This window comes from Triticum aestivum, chromosome 2A, assembly GCF_018294505.1.
Source record: "Triticum aestivum cultivar Chinese Spring chromosome 2A, IWGSC CS RefSeq v2.1, whole genome shotgun sequence".
Classification (NCBI taxonomy): Eukaryota; Viridiplantae; Streptophyta; class Magnoliopsida; order Poales; family Poaceae; genus Triticum; species Triticum aestivum.
In genome coordinates this window covers 409,606,467-409,630,875 of record NC_057797.1, presented here as the reverse complement: position 1 = coordinate 409,630,875, position 24,409 = coordinate 409,606,467, and the positions used below count along the sequence as shown (strand labels likewise).

Here is a 24,409-nt window from a genome sequence, read left to right as displayed (position 1 = left end):
AAAACAAATAATGGCAATTCAACTAGAAAAAAAGTATGGGCAGTTATGATACGGAAGATTCTAGAACAAAGGAGAAGCACTTGTGTTTTGAGGTTTGTGCATTATGCTTAAGTTCAACCATGGAGTCTGCTAGATTGTACTCGTGGCAAAATCCGGTGGGGGCTAGAAGATGGTGCGAGGGGCCAAGTGGAGGGAGACTATGAAGGAGTGCACAAGTGCGAGATCGATAATTAAAGAGAGGGGGCGAGAATGTGCGCTGTTGCACGCAATGGTGGAGCCATAAAAAATAAATGAGCTAGGGGGCCAAGCATTGCTAATCCTTTACGAGGAGGGTCAATTCATCAACTTAAACCATTTTACCAGCAATTGTCTAATGATCACATTCATATTAGCCTCGATATATAGTGATGTTATGGGGGGCAGGGCCCTTGTTGCCCCTGTCTTCGCCACTGTGCGCGCGTCTGAGAGATGAAGCGGAAGGCATGGATGATGAGAGGGGGACGTTGGATATATAATTAATGTGGGTGTATTAGCTATGTAATCCTATATAGAGAGGTATAGATTGATCGATGTGGACGTGGGAAAGAGGGTGAGACCTCACTAGATATATAGATTGATCGTTTGTGTGGAAAACTGTGAAAGACCTAGCTATATATACACACACATAGAGGAACATCGATCGTTGCGCATGCACGTGAGAGATAAAGAATGCCCGATATGATGGAGAGGGGGAGGTGTGTGTGTGTTTGTGCATGCATGGGAGACTGACCTGAACAAAAATATTGCATGTGTGCGATGGATAATGTCGACTGGTACTGTGTGTGCATGCATGCACGAGAGAAAGTTAGTGGTACAATTATAAAGAGAAGACGACTGTGTGGGTGTAAAAGACTAGGTGAGGTCATAATCAATGTAAAGTTGAATTCAAATATTTGAATAAGACATCATGATGTTTGAAACCCATGCATGCATGAATATAACTGAGATATGCGTGGTGTGGTTTGGAAACGAGCATGTTGTACTGTATACACATTGAACAACGTCAGACTGATTTGAATTTGAGATATCGATAATAGACATCATTTGGCCACATTGCGTCCGTGCATGGACACACTATTCTAATTGGAGATGATGGGTGGCTTTCGCATCACATATCTATATCTATACCCCTATATATATTATATTTTATATTTTTTATATAGTGTGCGGATAACTTTAACTTTGAAAGATGGTCGTTCGATGAGGCCAATCCGATGGTGCATGGCAAATTTGAGCACAACTGGCCATTGGATATCATTTAGATTCCACCAGATTTTGCCACATGTACAATTTAGAAGACTCCATGGTTGAACTTAAGCATAATGCACAAACCTCAAAACACAAGCACTTCTTCTTTGTTCTAGAATCTTCCGTATAAGAATTGCCCAAATGTTTTTCTACATGATTTGCCATTATTTGTTTTTACTTTATGCCTTACAACGAACAATTCCATGAATCTTAAACTAGATTAGCTTTCTTATAAAAACTAGATGATTTTGAATGAAATGAACTATAAGAATTAAACTAACATCTACATCATGCATATATGACTCAAAGCTTACATGCTATAATGTGGTATTTGTTCATAATTTGGTTGACAAATCTCATGCGTGCAATGCACGTGTACCTTACTAGTCTAAATGGTGTTTGTGTGTGTATTGTGCTTGTTAAACACATTGTACGTAGTATATCATACATGGTTTAGATTCCGAACATCTAGCTAGAGCATACATGTACTATGATTTGAATTCAACATAAAATGGATACATATATTTGAATTTGAGATCGTATGTACATGTAGTTCATATTTATATAGAAATTTACTTCTCCAATATTCATGTCATGAGTTGTGAAGATAATATTTAGATGGTTGTATAACTAACCTGAGTACAAACCCATTCAAACAGGGAAAATGTACTCAAATTTAGTCCATATGCTAAACAACACACATTGTTTTTTATTGTTTAGGGAAGTGCAAATTGTTTTGGTACTGTACACGTTATGTTTGTTGTCCCGATTTTTTTTAATTTTTTTGTTGTATTTGAATGCATTTCTAGTAATATAGTACAACGGCTGGGCGTGCCCCCTCGACCAGTCGCCGCCTCTGTCTCCTCGGGCCGCCTCCCCTTTTGACCATTCCACGCCACGTCAGCGTAAGTGGAGATGTAATCCCCAAAATACGATTTCCATTTTTCTGTTTTGGCCCAGTCTGTAAAATAAATGTTTACAGGGAGGTCCCTGACAGTAAAACCTTTATATCTTTTTATCCATAGCTCCAAATGAGGTGAAACCAATGCTCACTTCTTCGTTTCATCGAGCCCTTTCCGTTGGTGTCACTTTCATTATGTTTTGGCATACTAAAAACGACCATTTTGCCCCTGCCCTTAATCAGCCCCCTCCGAGAGCGATTTCCGGCGAATCTTTCCACGGCTTCACCGCACTTCTCTCCGGTGCCTTCTTCATCCCCAGGCAAGCCACAATACCCACTTGCATGATAGTCATGCAGTAGCCATGGTTTTCAACTTGAATCTTTATTAAATGTTTGCTTGTTGAAAAGATGGTTATCGTTGTTCCGGTGATGTTTAGATTTGCATGTTCACTTTTGTGCTATGTTGTTTTGTACTCTGTGATCATGTTATACCTGCTAGTATTACCTGTCATATGTTTATGCTTGCTAGTAGTACATGTTGATGTTGGAGATGGTCATGCTAGTCAGTATGCCATGCTCAGTGGATATGAGTTATTGTTGATATGGTGGATAGTTATGTGATATATTCATGATGATGTTGATATCATGTTCATGCATTTTATCATGGCTCAACATATTTGCATTTAAGTTAACTGGATTAAATTGAACTGATGCTGACCAGTGCCGCTGAATCGATGCTGACCAGTGCAACCACGCTTACCGGTATGGCACGGTCCTAACTGGGTCTATTATTCTGCCTCTCGCCGGTGCCTCCAACGAGGGAAGGTTATGGGCGCGCGCTACCCTGATCAGGTAGGCGGACATAAGCCTTGTGTGCCCGTAGTTGTTATAGCCAGCGGATCCCCGTGTGGGATCGTTTATGTTTTGGCCACGACGGTGGTCGTTGTGTCTGGAGGTAGGCACAGGGCCACCCATGACTTAGCTCAGTGAGGCATGAGTCGGAGTGGCAGAGAGAGTGTCATGATAGTAGATCAGTTTTGTCAGAACACCGTTGGTCCACCCGAATGGGAGTGCGAGGCCATGGTTTCTGTAGTGTGGGTACAGTGTACTAACCTCTGTAGAGTGTATATTAAATCTATCGATAGCCGCGCCCGCGGATAAGGGCCCATGTCGAAAAGTAGGTCACACCATGAGTCAACAGTAATAAGAATAATGTGCTTAATAACAGTGAGATAAGTGGGTTGTGATCGTCGTAAGGATCACGGGCCATGTAGTGGTCGGGTTGTGAACGCCGTAAGGATCACGGGCCAAGTGCTGGTTCGGTTGTGATCGCCGTAAGGATCACGGGCCAAGTGTTGGCCGAGTTGTGATTGCCGTAAGGATCATGGTGGTATTGAGGATACCGAGCTGTTGTATATTCGTGATATTGTACGAGAATCGTGGGTAAAGATCAAGCTCCTTGTGGTCGTTTAATGATTACTATGGTATTGTTTATACCAAGCTTGACTTGATCCTGAGATGATCGTGTGATGTTCGAGGTTGGTAAGTGATGCATGTGTTGGTTACGAGGTAACCGAATAGAATAAGTGGTGCATATGGTGTCATCATGTTGCATGCTAGTATTGTCGGATTAATATGCTCATGTTGGGATAGTTGTATCATGTTATGTTGGTCATGCTATGTTATTCTGATGATCTCATGATAATTCATGTTTAACCTGTAATTGTCATGTTGTTGTCTGTCTTGAATGCTTCTGGTTATTGTGAGCTTGCAAGTAAATTCAATGTACTAACCTGGCATGTCATGCCAGTTTGCAGGTCATGCCGGATTTGACTGCTTGCTTGTCATGGCTTCCGTTCGTGTGAGCTAGGATAAGCATTCCAGCCAGAGTCCCTGCGGAGTGGAGTTCACCACCGTCATCATTGTTCCACTGCTAGAGTTATTCCGCTGCTTCGAGTTGTTCTGCTGCTTGCATAGAGCAACTGAGGATGGCGTAGTGTCGTCGTGCCGATGTCATTCATTGTAATATCGGAGACCTTCTATTCATATTCGTGTAATAATAGAAAGCTGGTTTGTTCTACGCTAAGTAGTGCCGTATTCTAGAAGACTTCTCCTCGATCTCTGGGCTGGACGGGGCGTTCCGGTTTTCTCTGAGCCAGATTGCCACACCAGGCCTTTATTTATTCCAGTCTGGCCGTAGTTGCATCCGTCCACTCGAAGTGTTCGGTGCGTCGAAGAAGGCGATAAAGAGGTAGTGCCTTTTCTCCCAATTGGGAGATAAAGCAGCTTAAGGCAGCCACGCATCCAGTTAATTTCTGGATTTTCTTGAGGTCTGTTGGGGTAGCCAACTGTGACAAAGCTCGGATTTTAGTCAGGTTTGCTTCAATTCCTCTATTGGAAACGATGAAGCCCAGAAGCTTTTCAGCGGGAACACCAAAAACGCATTTTTCTGGATTTAGCTTGATGTCATATGTTCAGAGGTTGTCGAATATGAGCATGAGGTCGTCTATTAAAGATTCGACGTGTCTGGTCTTGATGACCACATCATCCACGTATGCCTCAACTGTTTTGCCGATTTGTTTTTCCAGACATGTCTGAATCATGCGTTGGTAGGTTGCACCGGCGTTTTGAGCCGGAAAGGCATGGTGTTGAAACAAAAAGGGTCGTCTGGAGTGATGAATGCCGTTGCGGCCTGATCGGATTCCGCCATCTTGATTTGATGGTATCCGGAGTATGCGTCGAGGAAACACAATGAGTCGTGTCCTGCAGTAGCATCGATGATTTGATCGATGCGGGGGAGAGGGAAAGGATCCTTGGGGCAAGCCTTATTGAGGTCCTTGAAATCGACACATAGGCGCCAGGATTTATCCTTCTTTGGTACCATCACTAGGTTTGCTAGCCAATTCGGCTGTTTTATTTCTCTGATGAATCCGGCTTCAAGTAACTTGGCTAGATCCTCTCCCATAGCTTGTCATTTAGGCTCTGAAAAGCGCCGTAGTGTTTGCTTGAACGACTTGTATCCCTTCAATATGTTTAGGCTATGCTCGGCCAGCCTGCGTGGGATTCCTGGCATGTCTGAAGGGTGCCAGGCGAAGATGTCCCAATTCTCGCGTAAGAACGCCCGCAGTGCAGCGTCTATTCTAGGGTCCAGCTGTGCCCCAATGGACGTCGTTGGGTGGACCTCTAATTTGACTATTTCGTCCGCTGGTTTGAAAGAGGTGGACTTGGATCGTTTGTCAAGTATCACGTCGTCCCTGTCCACTGTGGAGCGCAGCACAATTAGTTCTTCGGCCGCGAGGGTTTCGGATAATGCCTCAAGGGCCAGGGCGGCGGTTTTTTTTCGGCGCGGAGTGCTACGTACAGATCACTGGCTAGAGTGATGATTCCGTTGGGCCCGGGCATCTTGAGCTTCATGTACCATAGTGGGGTATGGCTTGGAAGCGTGCGAATGCGTCCCGCCCTAAAAGGGCGTGATATCCACTACTGAACGGGGCCACTTGGAATGTTATCTCTTCGGACCTGTAATTCTCCGGCGTGCCGAATACCACATCGAGTGTGATTTTTCCCGCACATCATGCCTCCCGACTAGGGATAATTCCTCTGAAGGTCGTGCTGCTTTGCTCAATGCGGCTCTTGTCTATTTCCATTTTGTTGAGAGTTTCCTCGTAGATGAGGTTTAATCCGCTGCCGCCGTCCATGAGCACTTTAGTAAGCTGGAAGCCGACCACAATTGGACTAAGGACCAAAGCGGCTGGTGCTCGGACTGTTCGAAAGTGAGGTTCGTCACTGGCATTGAAGGTTATGGCCGTGTCATTCCATGGATTTATTGCTGCAACGTGGCAGACTTCGGCGAGGCTGCAGAGTGCTCTCTTGCGCCTGTTATTTGAGGTGAAAGTCTCGAAGACTTTCAATATTGTATTGTTTTTTTCTGCGGTATGATGCTCTACGGTATTGTCAATGAGGAGATCCTCGCCGCTCTTGGCCACCTGCCGAAGTATCCAACATGCTCTAAGGCTGTGTGTAGGTATGATATCCGGTATGGTGTGAATTTTGCATGGCCCATTGAGCCATCCCTCCAATACGGTTCCGTGCCCTTTAGTGGGCTTTTGTTTCTTTTGTAATTGGATCGGGTGACTTGCGAGAGTGCACCCTTTTAGTTCGGACAAGGGGTTTAGTGAGAGCCGGAGGATCCCAAAATTTTGCTTGGGTTTTCCAGGCGCTTTCCATCGCACAGTACTTTTGTACTATGGCCGCCAAGTCAGTGAAGTGTGATATGTCACGGAAACTTATGGCGTTGAGGATTCCCTTGTCCGTGCAATTTTTTGCAAAAGAATGAGATTGCATCTTCCTCGCGACAATCCTTGACCTTGCTCATTACAAGGAGGAATCTGGCCCAAAAGTGATGTACTGTCACTTGGGATTGTTGTCTAATGTGGGAAAGATCGCTTGTATCTGGGTTGGTGGGTGGATTTAAGTCCGAACCCTGACACAATCTGAGACCCAGGGACAGAGGAACTTCCAAACTTGTCGGTTCGAGTTCCGGGATATTGACCAATTTTTCTGGCCCGCTGTCCGATTATAAGTCCGGCGTTTGGGTCATGTCCTCCCGCAAACGAGTATCCGGCTCGGAGAGCTCGGGAATCCGGACATAGTTCATCCTCAAAATAGAGGAAGAACTGCTGCGTTGCTCCTCCAGCACCACTATCTGATGGGTGATCGGCGGAGAGCTAATCTTCCTTTGATCAGGTTTAAGCTAAATCCGATCATAGTTCGTAGCAACTCCTAAGGCGGCAATGCGATCCAAGAGCCCGTTCAAGGACGAGAGTTCCATTGGATCCATCTGCTCGGCGTATTCCGAGCTGACGTGGAGGCTGTTTTTAATGACCCAAGAAGTCATCGTTGGCACGATGGCCGAGCGGGCGGTCATGACGAAGCCGCCTAGTCGAAGGGTTTGGCCTAAAGCCAAGGCTCCCCCAGAGGTGATGTTGTCCTTGATAACAAGGCGAGCCATCAAACCTTTTTTCGACGTCACATTGGAACTATCAATGAAAGCACCAATGTCGATGTCAAAACCGGGGATCTCGGGTAGGGGGTCCCGAACTGTGCATCTAAGGCTAATGGTAACAGGAGGCGCGGGACACAATGTTTACCCCAGGTTCGGGCCCTCTCGATGGAGGTAATACCCTACTTCCTGCTTGATTGATCTTGATGATATGAGCATTACAAGAGTTAATCTACCACGAGATCTGGATAAACCCTAGCCTATGATTGTGATTGTTGTTGTCCTATGGACTAAACCCTCCGGTTTATATAGACACCGGAGGGGGCTAGGGTTACACAGAGTCGGTTACAGAGAAGGAGATCTGCATATCCGAATTGCCAAACTTGCCTTCCACGCAAAGGAGAGTCCCACCCGGACACGGGACGAAGTCTTCAATCTTGTATCTTCATAGTCCAACAGCCCGGCATATGTATATAGTCCAGCTGTCCGAGGACCCCCTAATCCAGGACTCCCTCAGCTGCAAAATGCTCCTTGAGCTCCTGGCTATACTGCATGCACCATGCCGTTGGGTGGCGCTTATTTGGGGGAGGGGTCGATGATTTGGGTGGAAGGTGTCGCACCGGCGGTCGGGCCATGTGGGGTGTGGAAGGAGGAGGAGGATGGGCGTCGGGTGTGGATTACCTGCCTGGATCCACGAGGCGGAGCAGCATGAAGGAGGGTCACCGGCGAGGAGGCGGCGCTGCAAGCAAGGAGTGAAGGTTTCAACTTGAAAAGGAAGGCGAAAACAGGGGAAATGTGGCTTTTGGTAAGGGGGGGGAGGGAGATGTTTCCGCGGAAGCCGAAAATTTGGTTCGGTCCAGCGAAAAAACTGGCGCGCAAAGTGTCATCGGACACGGTCCCTTATCAGCACTGTGTACGATATGTGAACATAAAAAATGATTCATATAGCTTACCCCGTTTGATGAGTTTGAATGTGCAAATTTTGGTCCCAACACTACTGCAGGATGCTGCTAACGCAACACTACGATCAGAGACCCTTTGACGAAACTGTGTGCGATGCATTAATCGCAAACAGGGATGTAAAAAAACTGTCAAAAAAGATGCAAAACATTTGCGATGGCGGAGACATCAAACACGGTTCAGATTTTAGTTACGTGTGTGATGCAGGGCATACGGTTGATCCAGAAGAACTAATTGCGATGAGGCAGAACAACAGAAATGGGCAGCCATATCAATGTGTGTGCAATATACGCCAGACAGTTCGCTCCGATGAACCGTGTGCTATTGGGGAATGCAACAGAAACAGTCAGCCACATCAAGGTGTGTGCGATATACAGCATACGGTTCACTTAGACCAACTATTTTCGATTAGGGAAGAGAACAGAAACGGTTCAACTTAACAAGATGTGTGTGATATGCGGCATACAGTTCACATAGATGAACTGTTTGCGATGAGCCAAAAGAACACAAATGATTCGTGTAAACAAGATGTGTGTGATACGCAGCAAACAGCCTACTCGGATGAACTGTTTGCGATGAGAAAGTATAACATAGATGATTACTATAGTTAGTTCGTTTGCAGTTCTGTTCGTACACAAAACTATGAAAAATGTAAACTAGTTGCTTGCGTGGCTAGGAGTATCGCACACGATGCGTCTGCGAGTACTCGCGTGCGATGATTAGTAAGTTACACATATGTTTCCTTATGTTAACACGTGTGTGATAAATAACACGTGGCACCGCATACGGTATTCGGGTTGTGTGTGTGCTCCACTTAGTCTTCCTGCGCTCCAGCGAATGCTTCCCACGCTCCACATGGCTGAATTGTAAAATCCACGCCTCTTCCATCATCGGTTTCCCACCACCAGCTAATGGCTTGTTGCATATAACCTAGGCGGCAACGCATCGTCGCGACACTCGGCGTAGATCTAGTCCTCACCCATCTACCATTAGTTATTCCAAGCATGCCAGGCAACGACCAAAGCTTCGATGTCGCCCCTACCTGTGTTACATCTTTGGCATGGAGAACGAGACAGAGCAGGACGGGGAGCAAGAGCTTCATCGGCCGGTGCAGGCACCATGGCCCATCAGCAGCGATATCGACGTCATAGTCCTTGGGCGCACAATCGACATATTGTAGAGGAGGTGTGATGAGCAGTTTGCCATCCACCGTGCAAAAGATCCAGAGCTACTCGGCGGCATGATCGACGACCCACACGAAGAGCCGCCGTCACCAATGCTCATCGAGAGCATGATGCCCCGCAAGGAATGGGCAGAGGACCTCTGCAATTCAGTCAAGACACAGGCAGCATGCGGCTTCATCATTGCCCGCGGCGGCCGTGTCAACCTCGATCCTGACGAAGTGGTGGCCAGGCTCAAGCGCATCCTTGGCGGAGTTGATGGCCCGGATGAAGTAGAACATCACCAATGTGATATCTTGAGGATGAAGGTGATGGACGGAATTTGCTACCAGGCCAGAGACATGGAAATGGAGCGGTTCCGTGGAGATATCATGCGCGCGATTGCATGCTGTCAAGCTCTTCTGGAAGAGGCCCAGCAGCCCCAAGAGCCTCCCAGCGCCAGCAGCTGCGTAGGCGGAGGCGGGTCTGGACACTTGGAATGAATGGCCGCAAGGGTGCAATGCTGATCATGGAGTCCGACAAGACCGTCATCGGAAGGCCGCCAGCTCAACCTTTTAGCCTATATTTTGTTATAATTATATGCATATGTAGGTCATGAGTGTTTTGGGCCTTGCCACATGTGGCATTTTTAAATTATCCTGAATATGTAAGACAATTATTAACTGTTGCCATTGTAAATTTGCCTCAACGGCGAGCAGAGAGCTCGCAGGGACGCCAGAGCGGAGCCCGCCACGGCCGCCTCAATGGGGAGCAAGATACGTGGATGAACGCGAGCAGAGCGTGCCGCGGCCGCCTCAATGGCGATCAACCACGTGGTCAACCTTCTGGCACCCCGTGGGAGACGCGACGGCGCATCCATAGGACACGATGGTGATATCTTGACCGTGTGTGATAGTGGGCAGATACGTACACGTACATCCGAGAACGCGGGCCCATGTTTCAGGATTCCAATGCGTGGCATATGGTTGATCCAAAAGAACTGTTTGCAATGAGCCAGAACAATAGAAACGGGCTTTGTAGGCCCTAAACAATCAATAAATTTTGACCTTGTTTCTCGTCACATTGTAGGTTACAACGTAATAAGTAATTGCAAATCTGTTCACACCAATCAAACTAATATGTGTTCACACTTAGCACCAGGCTATAAAAACTACCCACTTGAAAATTACTTCACAGTTCCTCTCCTCATCACCCACAAAACTGGTCTTTCTTGTCAACTCATTCCTCCATGACCGGTAGGAGGAGTTTCGAGTGGACATATAACCAAGAAGCAAAGACCAAGGCTGCGGAAGCTCTAGAGAGGTCCCGCCGCGAAGCGGCAGCCTCAGCAGAGATGTCCTGGCGCCGCGGAGCCCTCGAACGAGCTCTCACGGGCACGCATCGGCTCTCACAAGTGCACTCGCCGCATCGGCGATCGCGACGAGCTGGCATTGCTGAAGTCCTTGGTTAGCGACGACGACATTCTCGCTAGCCTCATTAAGCAGCAAGAGCTGGTCGACGGCTTGATGAAGCTTCTCAAGATCAGCGATGCCTCGGTTGACAAGGCGACCAGCCTCGTCGAGCAACTCATGGGTGACAATGCGAAGCTCCTCAAGGCACTCGCCGAGAAGGAGGAGGAGGCCACCGGCTGGAAGATGCTGCATGAGTAGAGCAGTGCCTCGGGGATGACGCTGACAGCGGTCATTGAGGAACTGATGGGTGAATTGAGGAAGCTCCGGATCGAGCGCGAGCAGGAGGTGGAGGAATCCGTGGCTGCTTTCACGCAAAGTCATGAGGAATTGAAGGAGTTGGAGGATGTCGTCGCCCGGCAATCCATCAATGAGTAGAGACAGTAGCGACCCAGATCGTTGTCTGCGATTTCCTTCTTCTCTTGCCCCCGTGTCTTCCGGGCTTTGCCGCATGTGGCATTTTAAATTATCCAGAATATGTAAGACAATTATTATCCGCGCCATTGTAAATTTGTTGTCGTATTATCCGTTGCCCTATGTGGCAATTAAAATTAGGTCGGAAAGCGAGTTCAAAACACGAACAAAGCAAATGCTTACATGGGATCACAAGCAAGCACCCTCCGTTCAGGTGCTTTAATTAACCGCGTTTAAACAAGGGCTCGACCATCATCGATGGAGAAGTTGTGAGCGAGGCGGGCGGCTGGTGGATGGAGGTCAAGGAACTCGCTTCCAGGTGAGCATGGGCGGCCTTGCTGCTCGCATGTGTCCCGTCGAGCCTCCAAGGTGGACAGGATGCATGCGTCCCGTCGAGCCTGCAGGACGGACTTCTCGCGGTCATCCCGTCTAATCAAACAGCTGCATGCACACCACCCAGTATGGTTAAATTTTGGTAGAGGTAGTGTCTGCACTTAAATGGTTACGAGAACACACTGTTCATATAATAAAACCGTTTGCGATATTAACGTGTCAGCTATTTGTTTCAAAAGGACTTCGTTGGCTATTAATGTGTGCGCCTTGCCTCGATATTAACGTGTCAGCTATTTGTTTCAAAAGGACTTCGTTGGCTATTAATGTGTGCGCCTTGCCTCAAACTGGACGATTTTTTTACCACGGCATATATATGTGCCATGTCATGAAACCATGCTAAGTTTCATGTTTCTTGGGTGAGTTTTTGATTTACTGGGAATTAAAAACCGAGATTCTCAATGTTTCAGGACGACAATAAGTTTGTAATTCAATCTCATTTCTTAAATGAGACTAAACATGCACCCAATGACACATGTACAATTTCCCACCCATTTTGCTTCACTGGAGCATGTGCTTGTAGTTCAAATTTGAATTACGGACTACATTAAATGCCTAGAAAACTTAATTAATATATACAATGGCCAAACGAACCCTGAACAGTTTCAAATTTCAGCACGACACTCCTGTTATTCTATATTGCCTGTAGAAAACAAAGTTCAAGGCGAGAAGAGGCAGCGATTATCGTTTCGCCCACAAGAGGGGCATGTATCCCTACCGGAACCACGAGGGCTGCGAGAAGTTTCGGTTTGTAAGAGGCTTGTAATATAGCTTGGCCTAAATTGGACAATTATTTTACCATGACATATATGTGCGATGTAGTGACACCATGCCAAGTTTCATGATCTCCTAGTGAGTTTTCGATTTACGAAGATTTAAAAATCGAGATTCGCAATGTTGGTGGCCAAGCCAGGACGCCGAGACGGTTGAATTCATTCCCATTCGTTTCATGGGACCTAAACATGAACCCCAAGGACACATGTACGTTTTTCTAGCCATTTTGTGCAATTGAGCATGTATTTGCAGTTCAGATTTGATCTATGGACATTAAATGCCTAGAAAACTTAATTAATGAATGAAAAAGGTCAAACGGACCCTGAATAATTTCAAAGTTCAGTGCGAATCTCCCATTGTTTTGTGTTGCGTGTAGAAGAAAATACAAGGCTAGAAGAGGGAGCGATTATCGTTTCGCCCACAAGGGGACACGTTTCCCTATCAAAACCACGAGGGTTCTTGTGACATGCTCCGATTTGTAAGAGGTTTGTAATAAAGCTGGGCCCAAATTGGACAATGTTTTTACCACGACATATATGTGCTATGACGTGACACCATGCCACCTTTGATGACTTTCTAGTGAGTTTTGGATTTATGGGGATTTAAAAACCGACATTCCAAATGTCTGAGAACGAGCCAGGACACCGGTACAGTTGTAATTCATTCCCATTCCTGGCATGGGACCTAAACATGCACCCAAGGATACATGTATAATTTTTCTAGCCATTTTGGTGAACTGGAGCATGTATTTGTTGTTGTTCAGATTTGAATTATAGACATTAAATGCCTAGGAAACTCAATTAGTGTATAAAAAGGCCAAACAAACCCTGAATAAGTTTAAACTTCAGCACGGATACCCTGTCGTTCCATGTTGCCTGTAAAAGGAAATACAAGGCGAAAAGAGGTAGTGATTACGTTTCGGCCACAAGGGGAACATGTTTCCCTATTGGAACCACGCGGCTTCTCTGAGAGAAGCTCCGATTTGTAAGAGATTTGTAATAAAGCTTGGCCCAAATTGGACAATGTTTTTACCACACGACATATATGTGCCATGACGTGACACCATGCCAACTTTCATGACTTTCTGGTGAGTTTTGGATTTATGGGGATTTAAAAACTGAAATTTCCAAATGTCTGAGGACGAGCCAGGACATCGGTACGGTTTTAATTCATTCCCATTCCTGGCATGGGACCTAAACATGCACCCAAGGACACATGTATAATTTTCTAGCCATTTTGGTGAACTAGAGCATGTATTTGTAATTCTGATTTGAATTATGGACATTAAATGCCTAGGAAACTCAATTAGTGTATAAAAAGGCCAAACGAACCCTGAATAAGTTTAAACTAGTAAAAAGCCTGTGCATTGCTACGAGGCATATATGTATGTGTTTCAAATCCTCATGCATTTATTCTTCTTGTGCAACAATTTATCTGGCACACATATATATCAGTGCCTTCTTTAAGTGATGCAAAACATACAACTTGACATAACAGTAGTCAAACATCTCTTAAATCATTAAATTAACAGGAAATGTGAGTGATCTTTTCGAGTGCCACAATGTATGATGTAGAAATCATTCTGTAACGGTTTGTCAAACCACAAACAAAAGGAACAATAACGTAATCACCGAATTATAAGCAACGTATCCTAGCATTCTTATTTTTTGTAAATAAATTCCTAGGGTATTAAATAATTTTCAAAATAAAAAAGTTGGGGAAAATATTAGTAACTTGCAAGGAAGAAAAAATAGAGGATTGGAAACAATAGTACACATGGATGTCACACTTTCAAGTAGCAAATTCCGTCCGAAATCATCAACTGTCACTGCCACAGCATGATTCTCTACTTCATTGCAATGCATCTAAAAAAGCCGCACACCGGGAAACTAATAAATATCAATAGGCATAAAATGTGCACTATTGACATGGTTTATCCGATTAGATACATGGCCGTTGTGCAAGATCAGATAATTTCAAGAGGCAGATTCATCCCGGGTCTTCATCGTTCAATACATGTCTATTGATACATCGGTCAAGGCGGTGACTTGTGGTGTGTCTTGTGCGTGTGGTGGGTGTATACCTTAATTGCGATCGCAGAAATTATAATATAATATTAAGAGTACATGTTCCAAATTTCTTAAAAATATGTAAACAGAACTCATGCCTGCATGTTCAATAATTTCAGGTTTTCAGATATTGCCTGCAAACAACAATCCGCAACAAAAATCATAGACCGAAGCATTTCACAATAGAACTGATAGTAGGACATCTATAAAAACAGAAAATGTAAGAACTGGGCTATTGGCTCCTGGAGAAAGAATTGGATTGCATAGTACTATTCCATACTATTACTGAAGTATCAATGAAATTAAAGATAACATGAATTACCCAGATCCTCTTGATATATAGCCGATGTGGGCATTCCTTCATGCAAATTGTGAGTGAATATCACATATTAGAAGCCTTTCAATCAACTCCTACAGGGAACCAAGAAAGATGGAAATCATGGGCTATACAACCAACAATCCAACAGTAAGCTGGTAAAGAAGGAAATAAATAATAATCATAACAAATACGAATACCTACCTTAAAATTGAAACAAAATTAATGTAAAAAGAACATCTGAAATGTAATGACAACCTAATGTGATGAACACTTTGTTAATATAGCAATTACATACAGAATACTGATATACATGGCTATACAACTTGCAGTCTGCTCTCTTTTTTCTGCGAAGAATAATGGGCTTATATTGCTTTTAGAAGACAGCAAGTTGTTGTATTAAATAGTCTATATGATCAGCAAAGAATAAAGCTTTAAATTGTACTCGCCAAAAGGCGCATTTACTCCTATATAACTAAGATCTCTCGTCACTTCAGGAAAAAAAAGCCGAATTTGAAGAAGTTAGCCCATACAGTGTACAACTATAACCATGGATCAGTTGAAATAGATAACTAAAGCATATGAATCGTGTTCCCATCATGGCTGTCTCAAGAGAAGCATAGGAATCATGCATCTCATCGACCCTCGTCCTCTAGCAGCAGGTCTCTCCCACCCGTCCTCCTCCTCCTACAAATCCTATTAGCCCGGCAGCCACCATAGGAACTGTGCATCTCGTCAATCCCGACGTCCACCACCAGCAGGTCGAGCCCACCGTACTCCTCCTCTTCCTAACTAAGCAGAAAATTAATGCATTACCTTAGAGAATAGGGAATAGCAACTCATATCATGTTCTTGCAGGTAGATAAAATTCAGGTAACTGAATGATGATATTATAGAACTAAATTTTGTACAGAACAAGAAAACAAGAGAGACATGGGAGAAATCACCAACAACCAGCCAAAAAAAGTGTATCGCTTTGGTGCCGGAGTTGGCCATGGAGATGGTTCCCTTGCGCTGTGCTTCAGCACCTCGCAAACTTCCCGCCCCTGATGGACACTCCGGCATCCAAGGTTAATTGGACATGTTCTTTGAGTTTTTCTGGTAGTATACGGCGGCGTGCGTACTGCATAATTCCTTCCCTTCTCATCCTCTCATTGTAACAGAGCCGAGCTACTGTGATGCCGTCGGCTGGCCGTATGCTGCTGCCTATCGATTGAGATTCGTACGCATGGCCGTGTTGAAGCTCCCACGCCACAAAACAAATACCAATGCGGAGAGAGAGAGAGAGAGAGAGAGAGAGAGAGCAGGATGAGAGAGAGCAGGATGAGAGAGAGAGAGAGAGCAGGATGCTCACGCCGATCTGCTACTGCCGCCACCTTCAAATCCGCTGCCGCTGAACACTTCGCCTCCGGCATGGTAGGTCATCTTGGTCCGCTGAGGAGGGGTACTACTCCCCTTCTTCGTCGTCCACTGCAGGAGGTTCCCTCTCATCCTCCTTGTCCCCCCGAATATCTGGGCCCACCTCCTCCGGCCAAGCCTGCACCTTGACGCCCCTTGCTGTAGTTCGCCGAGCCACCACCCGACCTCGCCTCCGCACTCCTGAGGCCTAGGCTGTCCGCCTCCGGTGCCTCGCCTGCCAGCCATCAGATCCCAGCCGTGATGGCTGCTTGGTGGTGCGTGCAGTAAGCAAGGGCTACAACGCAGTGGCGAGCGGAGCGGCCAACATCGGTGCGATCAAGCACGCGTGCTGTGCGCCAGGGCAGGGCGGCGGCGGCAGGGTGAGAACGTGCAGCAGCACGGCGGCGGCGAGCGGAGAGTGGAGAGGACGATTGGATCGAGAGATATTTTTGGAAGGGTGGATCGAGATGGAAGAGAGCGACGACGGGGCCGAGCTGAACAAGGGCAGGCCGAAATAGGCCCAATGCAACGATGGCGTTTTTCTTAACGTTCTTGTTTTTAACGAACCGTTTTTGGCAAAAAATTAGTACCACCTTGAATATGGGTTTTTCCGAAACTGAAAGCGTAAAATTTATAGGATGAAAGCGTATTGTGACGGTGAACCCGGAGACCCAATCCGTGCTTTATTATTTACTAGTATAAAATGCCCGTGCGTTGCAACGGGCATGGAATCTTGCAAAATCTACTGATGTGTCATTAGGTACAATTTGTTTTGTTCTTTATCATTACGCACCATTTCTTATATTCAGTTCTAATAAACGTGATTATTGTTTCTCGGCTGAATATTGGGCGTTAAGAAGCCACCTCGACATTCTTCGCCTGACTGAAGAATAACTCATGCAATAGTCTCTAAATCTTTTTCTTTTCTTTTCGTAAAACATGATTTTTTTAATAAAACGAAATTATTTATTAAAAGAATAACATTTTTCTCAACATTTCTAAATGCATTTTTTAAATGTAACAACATTTGGAATTTTGACGAGTTTTTAAAAAGTACGAAAATATATAACTGTGTGCTTATTATAAAACGATTTTTACTGTGTTGGGTATTTTTAGATATATAAGTTTGTTGTACTTTTCATTTTTATTTTCTGCTTTTTGTTTTATTTTATGTTAAAATAATTTGTGATTACAAAAAGGTTCTATTGGAAAAAAACATTGTTCGTTTTGACTTCTCAAAAACAGTTCTTGAATTCAGAAAACGTCCATGATTTCAAAAAATATGAACAATTTTTATTTTCATGAATAACTTTTTTATTTTTTGGAAAAATTTATAAGCATTCTTTAATAATGATGAACGTTTTTAAACTTGAATAACAACTTTTAATTTGGTAAAAAATGAATTTGTTGAACTTTTTTCGAAAATGATGAACACAATTTTAATTTAATGAATATTTTTTTAGGTCGGTGAACAAATTTTAATGAACATTTTTTAAATCCGATGAAAAAATTGAATTCGATGAACCCTTTTTTTTACATCGATGAACATTTTTTGAAATTCGATGAACAAAAAAATCTTCGTGAATTTGAAAAGAAATTTCACAAAGAAGTGAAAAAGTAAAGATGAGAAAAGAAGAAAGAAAAAAGGAAAACAGAAAATAAAATGAAAGGAAAAAAGAAAGAAAAAGAAAATAGGAATAAAAAACAAAAAATGGGCTTGCACTTGAGAACGCCCAGCGCACGAGGGGTAGTGCGCGCGGTAGCGCCGTATAGGCTTCCCCATAGAGAACACTTTGGTTTTAAAAAAAAGGGAGTGTCTATATTACAATCGACTGAAATTGAATTGGCCTTCAATCAAATATACCAACCAGTAAAAATCTGACACCAACTGAAAAAAAAATCTTGACTGAAAATAATGGGGCATTCAACCAATTTTCAGGCACTACAAACATGGCACGTGTATGTATGACCTATGCGCTCTATGATCCATGAGCAAGCAATGAAAGGGCCCAGAAAGCAACACTGCCAGGTCAGTACTCTCACGACCTTCTCCAGGTTATTGACAGTTTTTTTTTCTTCACAATACTATTGGAAGAAAACCTGAAATTCACATGGCATTCTCAAGGATCTGAAGTTGATACTTGTGGAAGAAACTCCTGAACACAAACATAGTATAAATTTATAATTAGGCTGCCGTAAAGTCATCATCAACCTGCTGTACAATGATCAACACAAGATGAACTAATCACATACTAAACATTTCATCGTCATGAAGCTTTAAAAACAGTGGCTTCAGTTGAAATTTACAGTCATCTCACTACGAATAAAGAGTAACTTTTAAAGTGTATCACACATTCAGCTTTGATGAATTTTACAGTGTTCATTTTACTAAAATTCCAGACAGTAACAACCAGATCACAACAAAGATACTGGAACTTCAGTAAAAATAAGGAGAAACAACCAGTAACAATGTGTGCTTTATGATCAGATAAGAACAAGAAAGAGGATGGAGGAAGAAGGGGACAGAATAGCTACACAATCAGGAAACTACAGTCACACCAAGAAGACAAACTGTAAGTCAGTACTCTCACAATCTCCTTCAAATAGTTCTTCTAGTAAAAAATGTAGCACTGTAAATTCAGGTAACAGTATAGTGTAAAATCTATCACTGTGAAATACAAAAATCACAACCTTTAAGCTACTACTATAAATTACAGAAGTTATAGGATTGTAAAACTTCAAACAGGGTAGTGTAAATTCAAACATAAGGTCACTGTACATTCAAACAATCAAAAAAATTATAGTGCGGTAAATTATAGAAGCTATAGGACAGTAAATCCTTCATCAGGTTAGTCATCAATTAACTATAATTTACTACGAATACAACAAAAAAGTAGACTTCTATGAATACTACAGTACTGTAAAATCCGAAGGTTGAGGTCGGTCGTGGCGCCCATGCATTGCATCGGAAAAAAAATCGCACGCCCTTATGGTTGTCCGGATCTTCTACTTGAAGACAGCTAATCATTACGCCGTCATCCCGAGCTCTTCCTCGTTTCCCTCATTGTTTGATAATCTATCCAGCCCTTTTCTAATGGACCACTTGGCCTGCTATTTACAAAGCACATATCAGCACACTGTAACACTGCCAGTAGTATTCATACATGGAAAGCCCACACAACGTTCAATCCTTCTTTACCGGGTCTTTCTCTTATGTTCACGTTGTAACCACACCCCTTAACCCTCCGCACAACTGTCATTCCTTCTTCACCGGGTCTATCATTTGCCATGTTATACCCACACTTCACCCTCCTGTTGTTCTATATCTGTAAGCATCTTGTTGATCCGCTAAGCATCTTGTTTCAGTAGATAAGTTGAGTTGTATAGCCGTCTAACTCGTATTATAATTGGTGCTTCCTGAACCACATAAGAATTGGACTCTTGCGATCCTGAATAATGAACTGAATTCGTAACAAAAAATGTTCAACATTAGGAATATTTAATTAAAAAAATCAGGACCTGTGATGGTTGCATATAATAAAAAGATTGTTGAACCGGTGATTGCTAAGAGGTCAATTTCATGCATCAAATATAAACTGTAGTAGAATTTGATAATTCTAAGCTTGCAAGGAAACCTGGGTACAAAAATGACCTATTGGGTGTCGCCTTCTAGGAAATCTACCCTGTTCTGAAGGCTTGTGTAGATGAATTATTTTCTATGTGGAAAGATATACTTGTACACGTTGCGCCTTCGCCCACTAATAGCGGCTAAGAAGCATGATCACCTAGAGCACCATCACTGGATTTAACCAGAACAAAAGGCAAACAATTTTATACATGAATATCTATATGACTGCAGTCAGAACTAAAAGTACCCGATTTTAAATATGGGTTGGGTGGCCTGCAGGAGTGCAGTACTTGAGAGACTATGCTAGTGTAGTAAACATAAATTTGGCCGGTCAGCTTCTATAGGGAATGCAAAACACTTATGAAATAAGAAACAGAGAACATTTAAGCAGAAATAAGGTACATGTTTGCTTACGAATGGTACTAACATGATATATTTTCTGCCCGCCGGTACGTTATCAAGCAAGATCATCAAATGTTTCTTTGTAGACCACATTGTGAGTATTGCCAACAGTTTTCAGGAGAGTTATTTTCAGTCAAAGCTGGAAGATGAAGAGTGACTAAGAAATACTCACATTAGTAAAAATAAAAATCCTGGGCTGAAAATTTGAGATGTACATAACTACTACAATGTAGCAACGAACCCATACTCTTTTTTCATTATGACTGCTGCTTTTTGACACTCAAGCGGACATTTGTATTGGCGACTGCAAGAAAACTGGAAAATATATTAGATAGAGCGGGCGGTGAGGTCCCAGGTGGGGGGAGTGGGGGAGGCGGCGGGGTGGCACTCGGTAGGCAGAGCGACCGACGGCGGTGTGGTTGCATGCGAAATCATTGTCAGAACTTTGCATTTGAAGGTACACGCTCAGAGGAATTTTTTTTTTGCTCAGTGCCAAAAGTATCAAATCCCTAAAACTGAAAATCACATCCTGAACTGAGCATTTTATTGAGAACCGGCAAAATAAGTAAAAGACAACAGTACGAGAACAGGTGAACGGTGATCTGATTTCAACACAAAATACTCATGAAGAAATAAAATGGGTGGACAGTGATTTGGTTTCTAAGCATAAAACTGATCATGTTTATGCCACACACTAAGCACATAATGTGTGCGTATTTGGAGCCTGAAACATCTACCAACTAAAACTACTCCCAAAAGCAATCTTCAAGTTCAATCTTAAGACGTAACACATAAAGCTACAGACTACAATTTTGATGCACAGATTTAGCTCACTCAGAGTACCCACACCCAATTCTGGAAAAAATAATGCGAGGCCCAATCCTCCGCTGCATCAAGCATCAACCATCATGAGATTGATTCCTTAATTGATCTGAAAACAGTTGCTTGGATTAATGTACTGTTAGAACTTGATATCAGAGGAAAGGAGGGATAAAACCTTGAGGAGCTGCATGTCCATGGCGTCCTTGACATCTCCTTGAAGAATCCCTTGACGGCGGTGACCGTGGTGGATGGGGAACTCCCATGGCGTGCCCCAACTGCATCTCCAGCAGAGGATTTGAAGAGAAGGCGATCTCGGCCAAGAAGGAAGGAAGGACGAACCTGGGACCACCTGAGACGCGCCGGCGAAGCCATGCCCGAAACCCTAGCCATGGGTGTGTGGTTGCGAGCGGGCTGTAGAGGCCGGGAGCAGAGAGTCTGGATGGAGGGGAGGGAGGCGCCGACCGTGGGCAGCTTGGGGCGTGCCGCGCTGCGCCGGAGGCGCCAGAAGCAGCCGGCATGGGCGGCGGCGGCGGCGGCGATGACTTCATGGGCGAGAGGGAGAGTAGGCGAGCCCCTGTGCTCTGTGCGTGGTTGTGTTTTATTTTTTTCTTTACAAAACTGCTTTGGCGCACGTTGAATAGTCCAAATAACAGGGGGTTTTATGTAAAAATGAATCGTTTTTCTAGAGTGCCACTTAAACAGGGACTGCGGGTTGATTTCAAAGAAATAGAGGGGGTTTTTAGAAAAAACACCAGCGATGTACGACCAGAAGCCGTGCGTGGTTTATTAGTAGGGTAGATATAAGTTTAAACTAGGAAACAATGCCCGTGCGTTGCAACGGGAGAAACAATTCACCCACACGACCATGTAATTTGTGAACGCATGGCACGATATTCTATAAGCTGAAATAAAAAGATAAAATAAGCAAAGCTAGAGGATTTACATACATCTCTAGTGACAAGATTAATTGTGCAAAGCAAAAAAGGATAGCAATGTATCAACGGACTTAGCTTGATGCCACATCAATTCACATGTTCGAAGTTTGATCCTCAAACGGACCAATCTTGAAAATATTTTGTTGTTGAATAAATATGAACCGAAGGAATCAAACATATAAAATAATTCTAAACAATTAAGAATCTACAATTGACACATAATCGTGGTGCTAATAGCAAAATGGCCATTTTCTTAAACAAATTTTAGAACCAAAGATATTAAATGGGAAACTTCTGGCTTCTGAGATAATGGAACTGGGTCTTCTCATGCAGCTCAAGTACATCCTTACCTTCTCATTTAGAACCTGAAAGCTGAAAAGAAGCAAAAAAGAAAGTCAAATTTGTGGTCACTGAAAACATTAACAATGTAAACCAAAAATACAGTCTTCGCACGACTACCTTATCAGAGAACTTTTATATATTTGAAGGTGTGTCTAGAAGGCAATTAATTAAGTCTTAACTGATGGATTGCGTTTTATCAGAAAAATGGTTTTTTCAATCAGCAAATGATGAAAAATGCATCCTATGCTCCAAATGGAAGGTAAACGCTGCATTTTGGAGAAAACAACATTCTAAACATGTTAAGAAACATGAATATAAGCAAAATCAGGGAAATTATTAAAGATGATTTTACTATTCTTGGAAGCAAGATAAGTTCGTTCGGATGTTGTCGAATTCATTTATTGTCCAACATTATAGTGTTACTAACATGTCTACACTATTAACTAAAATGCTAACTAAGTGGCAACTATTCTGTACCTTGCAGTTGTGTTTTCTAGAGCTCACTGATGACAAGGGAAACAACACACGTGACAGGAGGAGGGGGCAGGGAGCAGCATAGGAACTTATAGCGAAAGCGGAAGGCATGGCAATTCTGGGCAGCATTCATGGTGCTGTTGGAAAACATGTGAGTGCAAGCATGATATTGAAGGTGCTATGCCACTGCATCTATTTAATAAAATGTGCAAAGCTAATTAACCTTGAAAGATCCGCTTGTTGAGTTCATCCTCTACATATCTATACACGAAATTTATTCAGGTAAAAATCCATTTTCTTTAACACCGAAAGAATCATAAAAATTGGTTGACTTAAATGCAATATCACAATAAAATGGATCTGATGAGAAAGAGGAAAGGTGGATCGCTTTGCTTACCCGACGAAGACGGATGATGAACCCTGCGTCGAGGCGTTGACATGGCCTTGTGTAGGCTGGCGATGCGGATCTGTCTTCCCACACCCACGTACAGGCCGGAGCTCTCCCGTCGCGTCGCCGGTGGGGCTTCAGTAGACGACGTCGTCAGCCTGCTCATAAGAATGATTTCTGTCAAGTCATGAACAATTGTCTGAAGTGGATTTCAAAGTTCAGTTTGTACAGAAAAGCCATGCAAGTACCTTGGGGGTAGAATCTTCTATAACGTATACTGAATTGGAGTTCAGCTCTGATATAGCGAAAGGCGGCTGCGACTCGGTGTGCAGATACCTTAAACCTTGGGCGATGCTGATGGCTATTTTCATTCGTTTGAGCAAAGAGAATTGGGCCTCTTCTCCATCTAAAGGAAGAAAACAAATGAGATCAAATTACAATGCACAGAATATGCAAAATATTTCTGTCGTAACGAAATTGAAGAGATAGACTTACGGTGTAGGTGCTCGTACAGGGTCCCATTTGATGCGTACTCAAAGAGTAACATCCTCGAGAATGGGTCACTCTCTCTGCAATAGCCCAGAAACTTTGCTATGTTCTCATGACTCAACCTTGCCAGATCATAACCTACAATGTTCATCCCATTTTATTTATTTATTATTTGAGTTAAAAGGTGTTTCTGAGTCACAATTTTAGACAAACGAACTACATTGTTTTGGTAAAAGAGCTCATGCTCGCTAGTCCAATGACCTTCAAAGGCACATAATGATATGACAAAAACCTCAGGTCCATCCTTCATTGTTCCTTTGTAGACTACAATCTCCGGAGTTGAGCCAATTATGGTGCTAAAATCCTCACGCGCTACTTTAAGTTCCTGGCGACTCAACTTTGGCAAACTTTTCAGCATATCAGAATCTGAGGAAAGCATGAACGCATTAGCAACAATATATGTTAGACAAAATAATCAATTTGTTTGGGCAAAATTTGTATTAGTAAACGTAGGAGTTTGATCCGATTCTAACATAGGTGCAGATATGCCGAAGCTCAACCAATTGTCTAAAGTTTGTTTAGTGAATCAAATGAGCGCCCTACTACATTATAGCAATATACCTTTTTAGAAGGGGGGGGTATAGTAATATATCTTAAAATGATTGTACTTGATAATTGGGCATGTCAAAACAGTACAGTGTATAATAAATGGAGAAGGAACTAAATGCATCATATATATGAATCAGAAGGCTGCATTGAGGCATTTTTAAAGCAATCTTGCAGGACATA

The 24,409-nt window shown here is 43.4% G+C and overlaps 1 protein-coding gene and 2 long non-coding RNA genes across 5 annotated transcripts; all 3 read right to left on the bottom strand.

The window, feature by feature from the left end:
• Nucleotides 1-14,460: 14,460 nt before the first annotated feature.
• LOC123188829 (uncharacterized) lies at nt 14,461-16,727 on the bottom strand. Its single transcript, XR_006495241.1, has 2 exons — nt 16,097-16,727; nt 14,461-14,837 (listed from the first exon to the last, which is right to left on the bottom strand). It is a non-coding gene; the product is annotated as an uncharacterized lncRNA (long non-coding RNA).
• Nucleotides 16,728-18,929: 2,202 nt separating this feature from the next.
• LOC123185336 (uncharacterized) lies at nt 18,930-21,607 on the bottom strand. 3 transcript variants are annotated; one of them, XR_006493349.1, is made up of 3 exons: nt 20,196-21,607; nt 19,340-19,601; nt 18,930-19,248 (listed from the first exon to the last, which is right to left on the bottom strand). It is a non-coding gene; the product is annotated as an uncharacterized lncRNA (long non-coding RNA). The 3 variants fall into 3 exon arrangements; XR_006493348.1 differs by having other exon boundaries at nt 18,930-19,251; nt 19,340-21,607; XR_006493347.1 differs by having other exon boundaries at nt 19,340-21,607.
• Nucleotides 21,608-23,259: 1,652 nt separating this feature from the next.
• On the bottom strand, nt 23,260-24,000 carry LOC123185335 (probable LRR receptor-like serine/threonine-protein kinase At1g63430). Its single transcript, XM_044597236.1, has 4 exons — nt 23,882-24,000; nt 23,627-23,758; nt 23,380-23,537; nt 23,260-23,289 (listed from the first exon to the last, which is right to left on the bottom strand). Exons 1-4 carry the CDS (start codon nt 23,928-23,930, stop codon nt 23,269-23,271), a joined length of 360 nt encoding a protein of 119 aa, XP_044453171.1. The 5' UTR covers nt 23,931-24,000; the 3' UTR covers nt 23,260-23,268.
• Nucleotides 24,001-24,409: the final 409 nt, after the last annotated feature.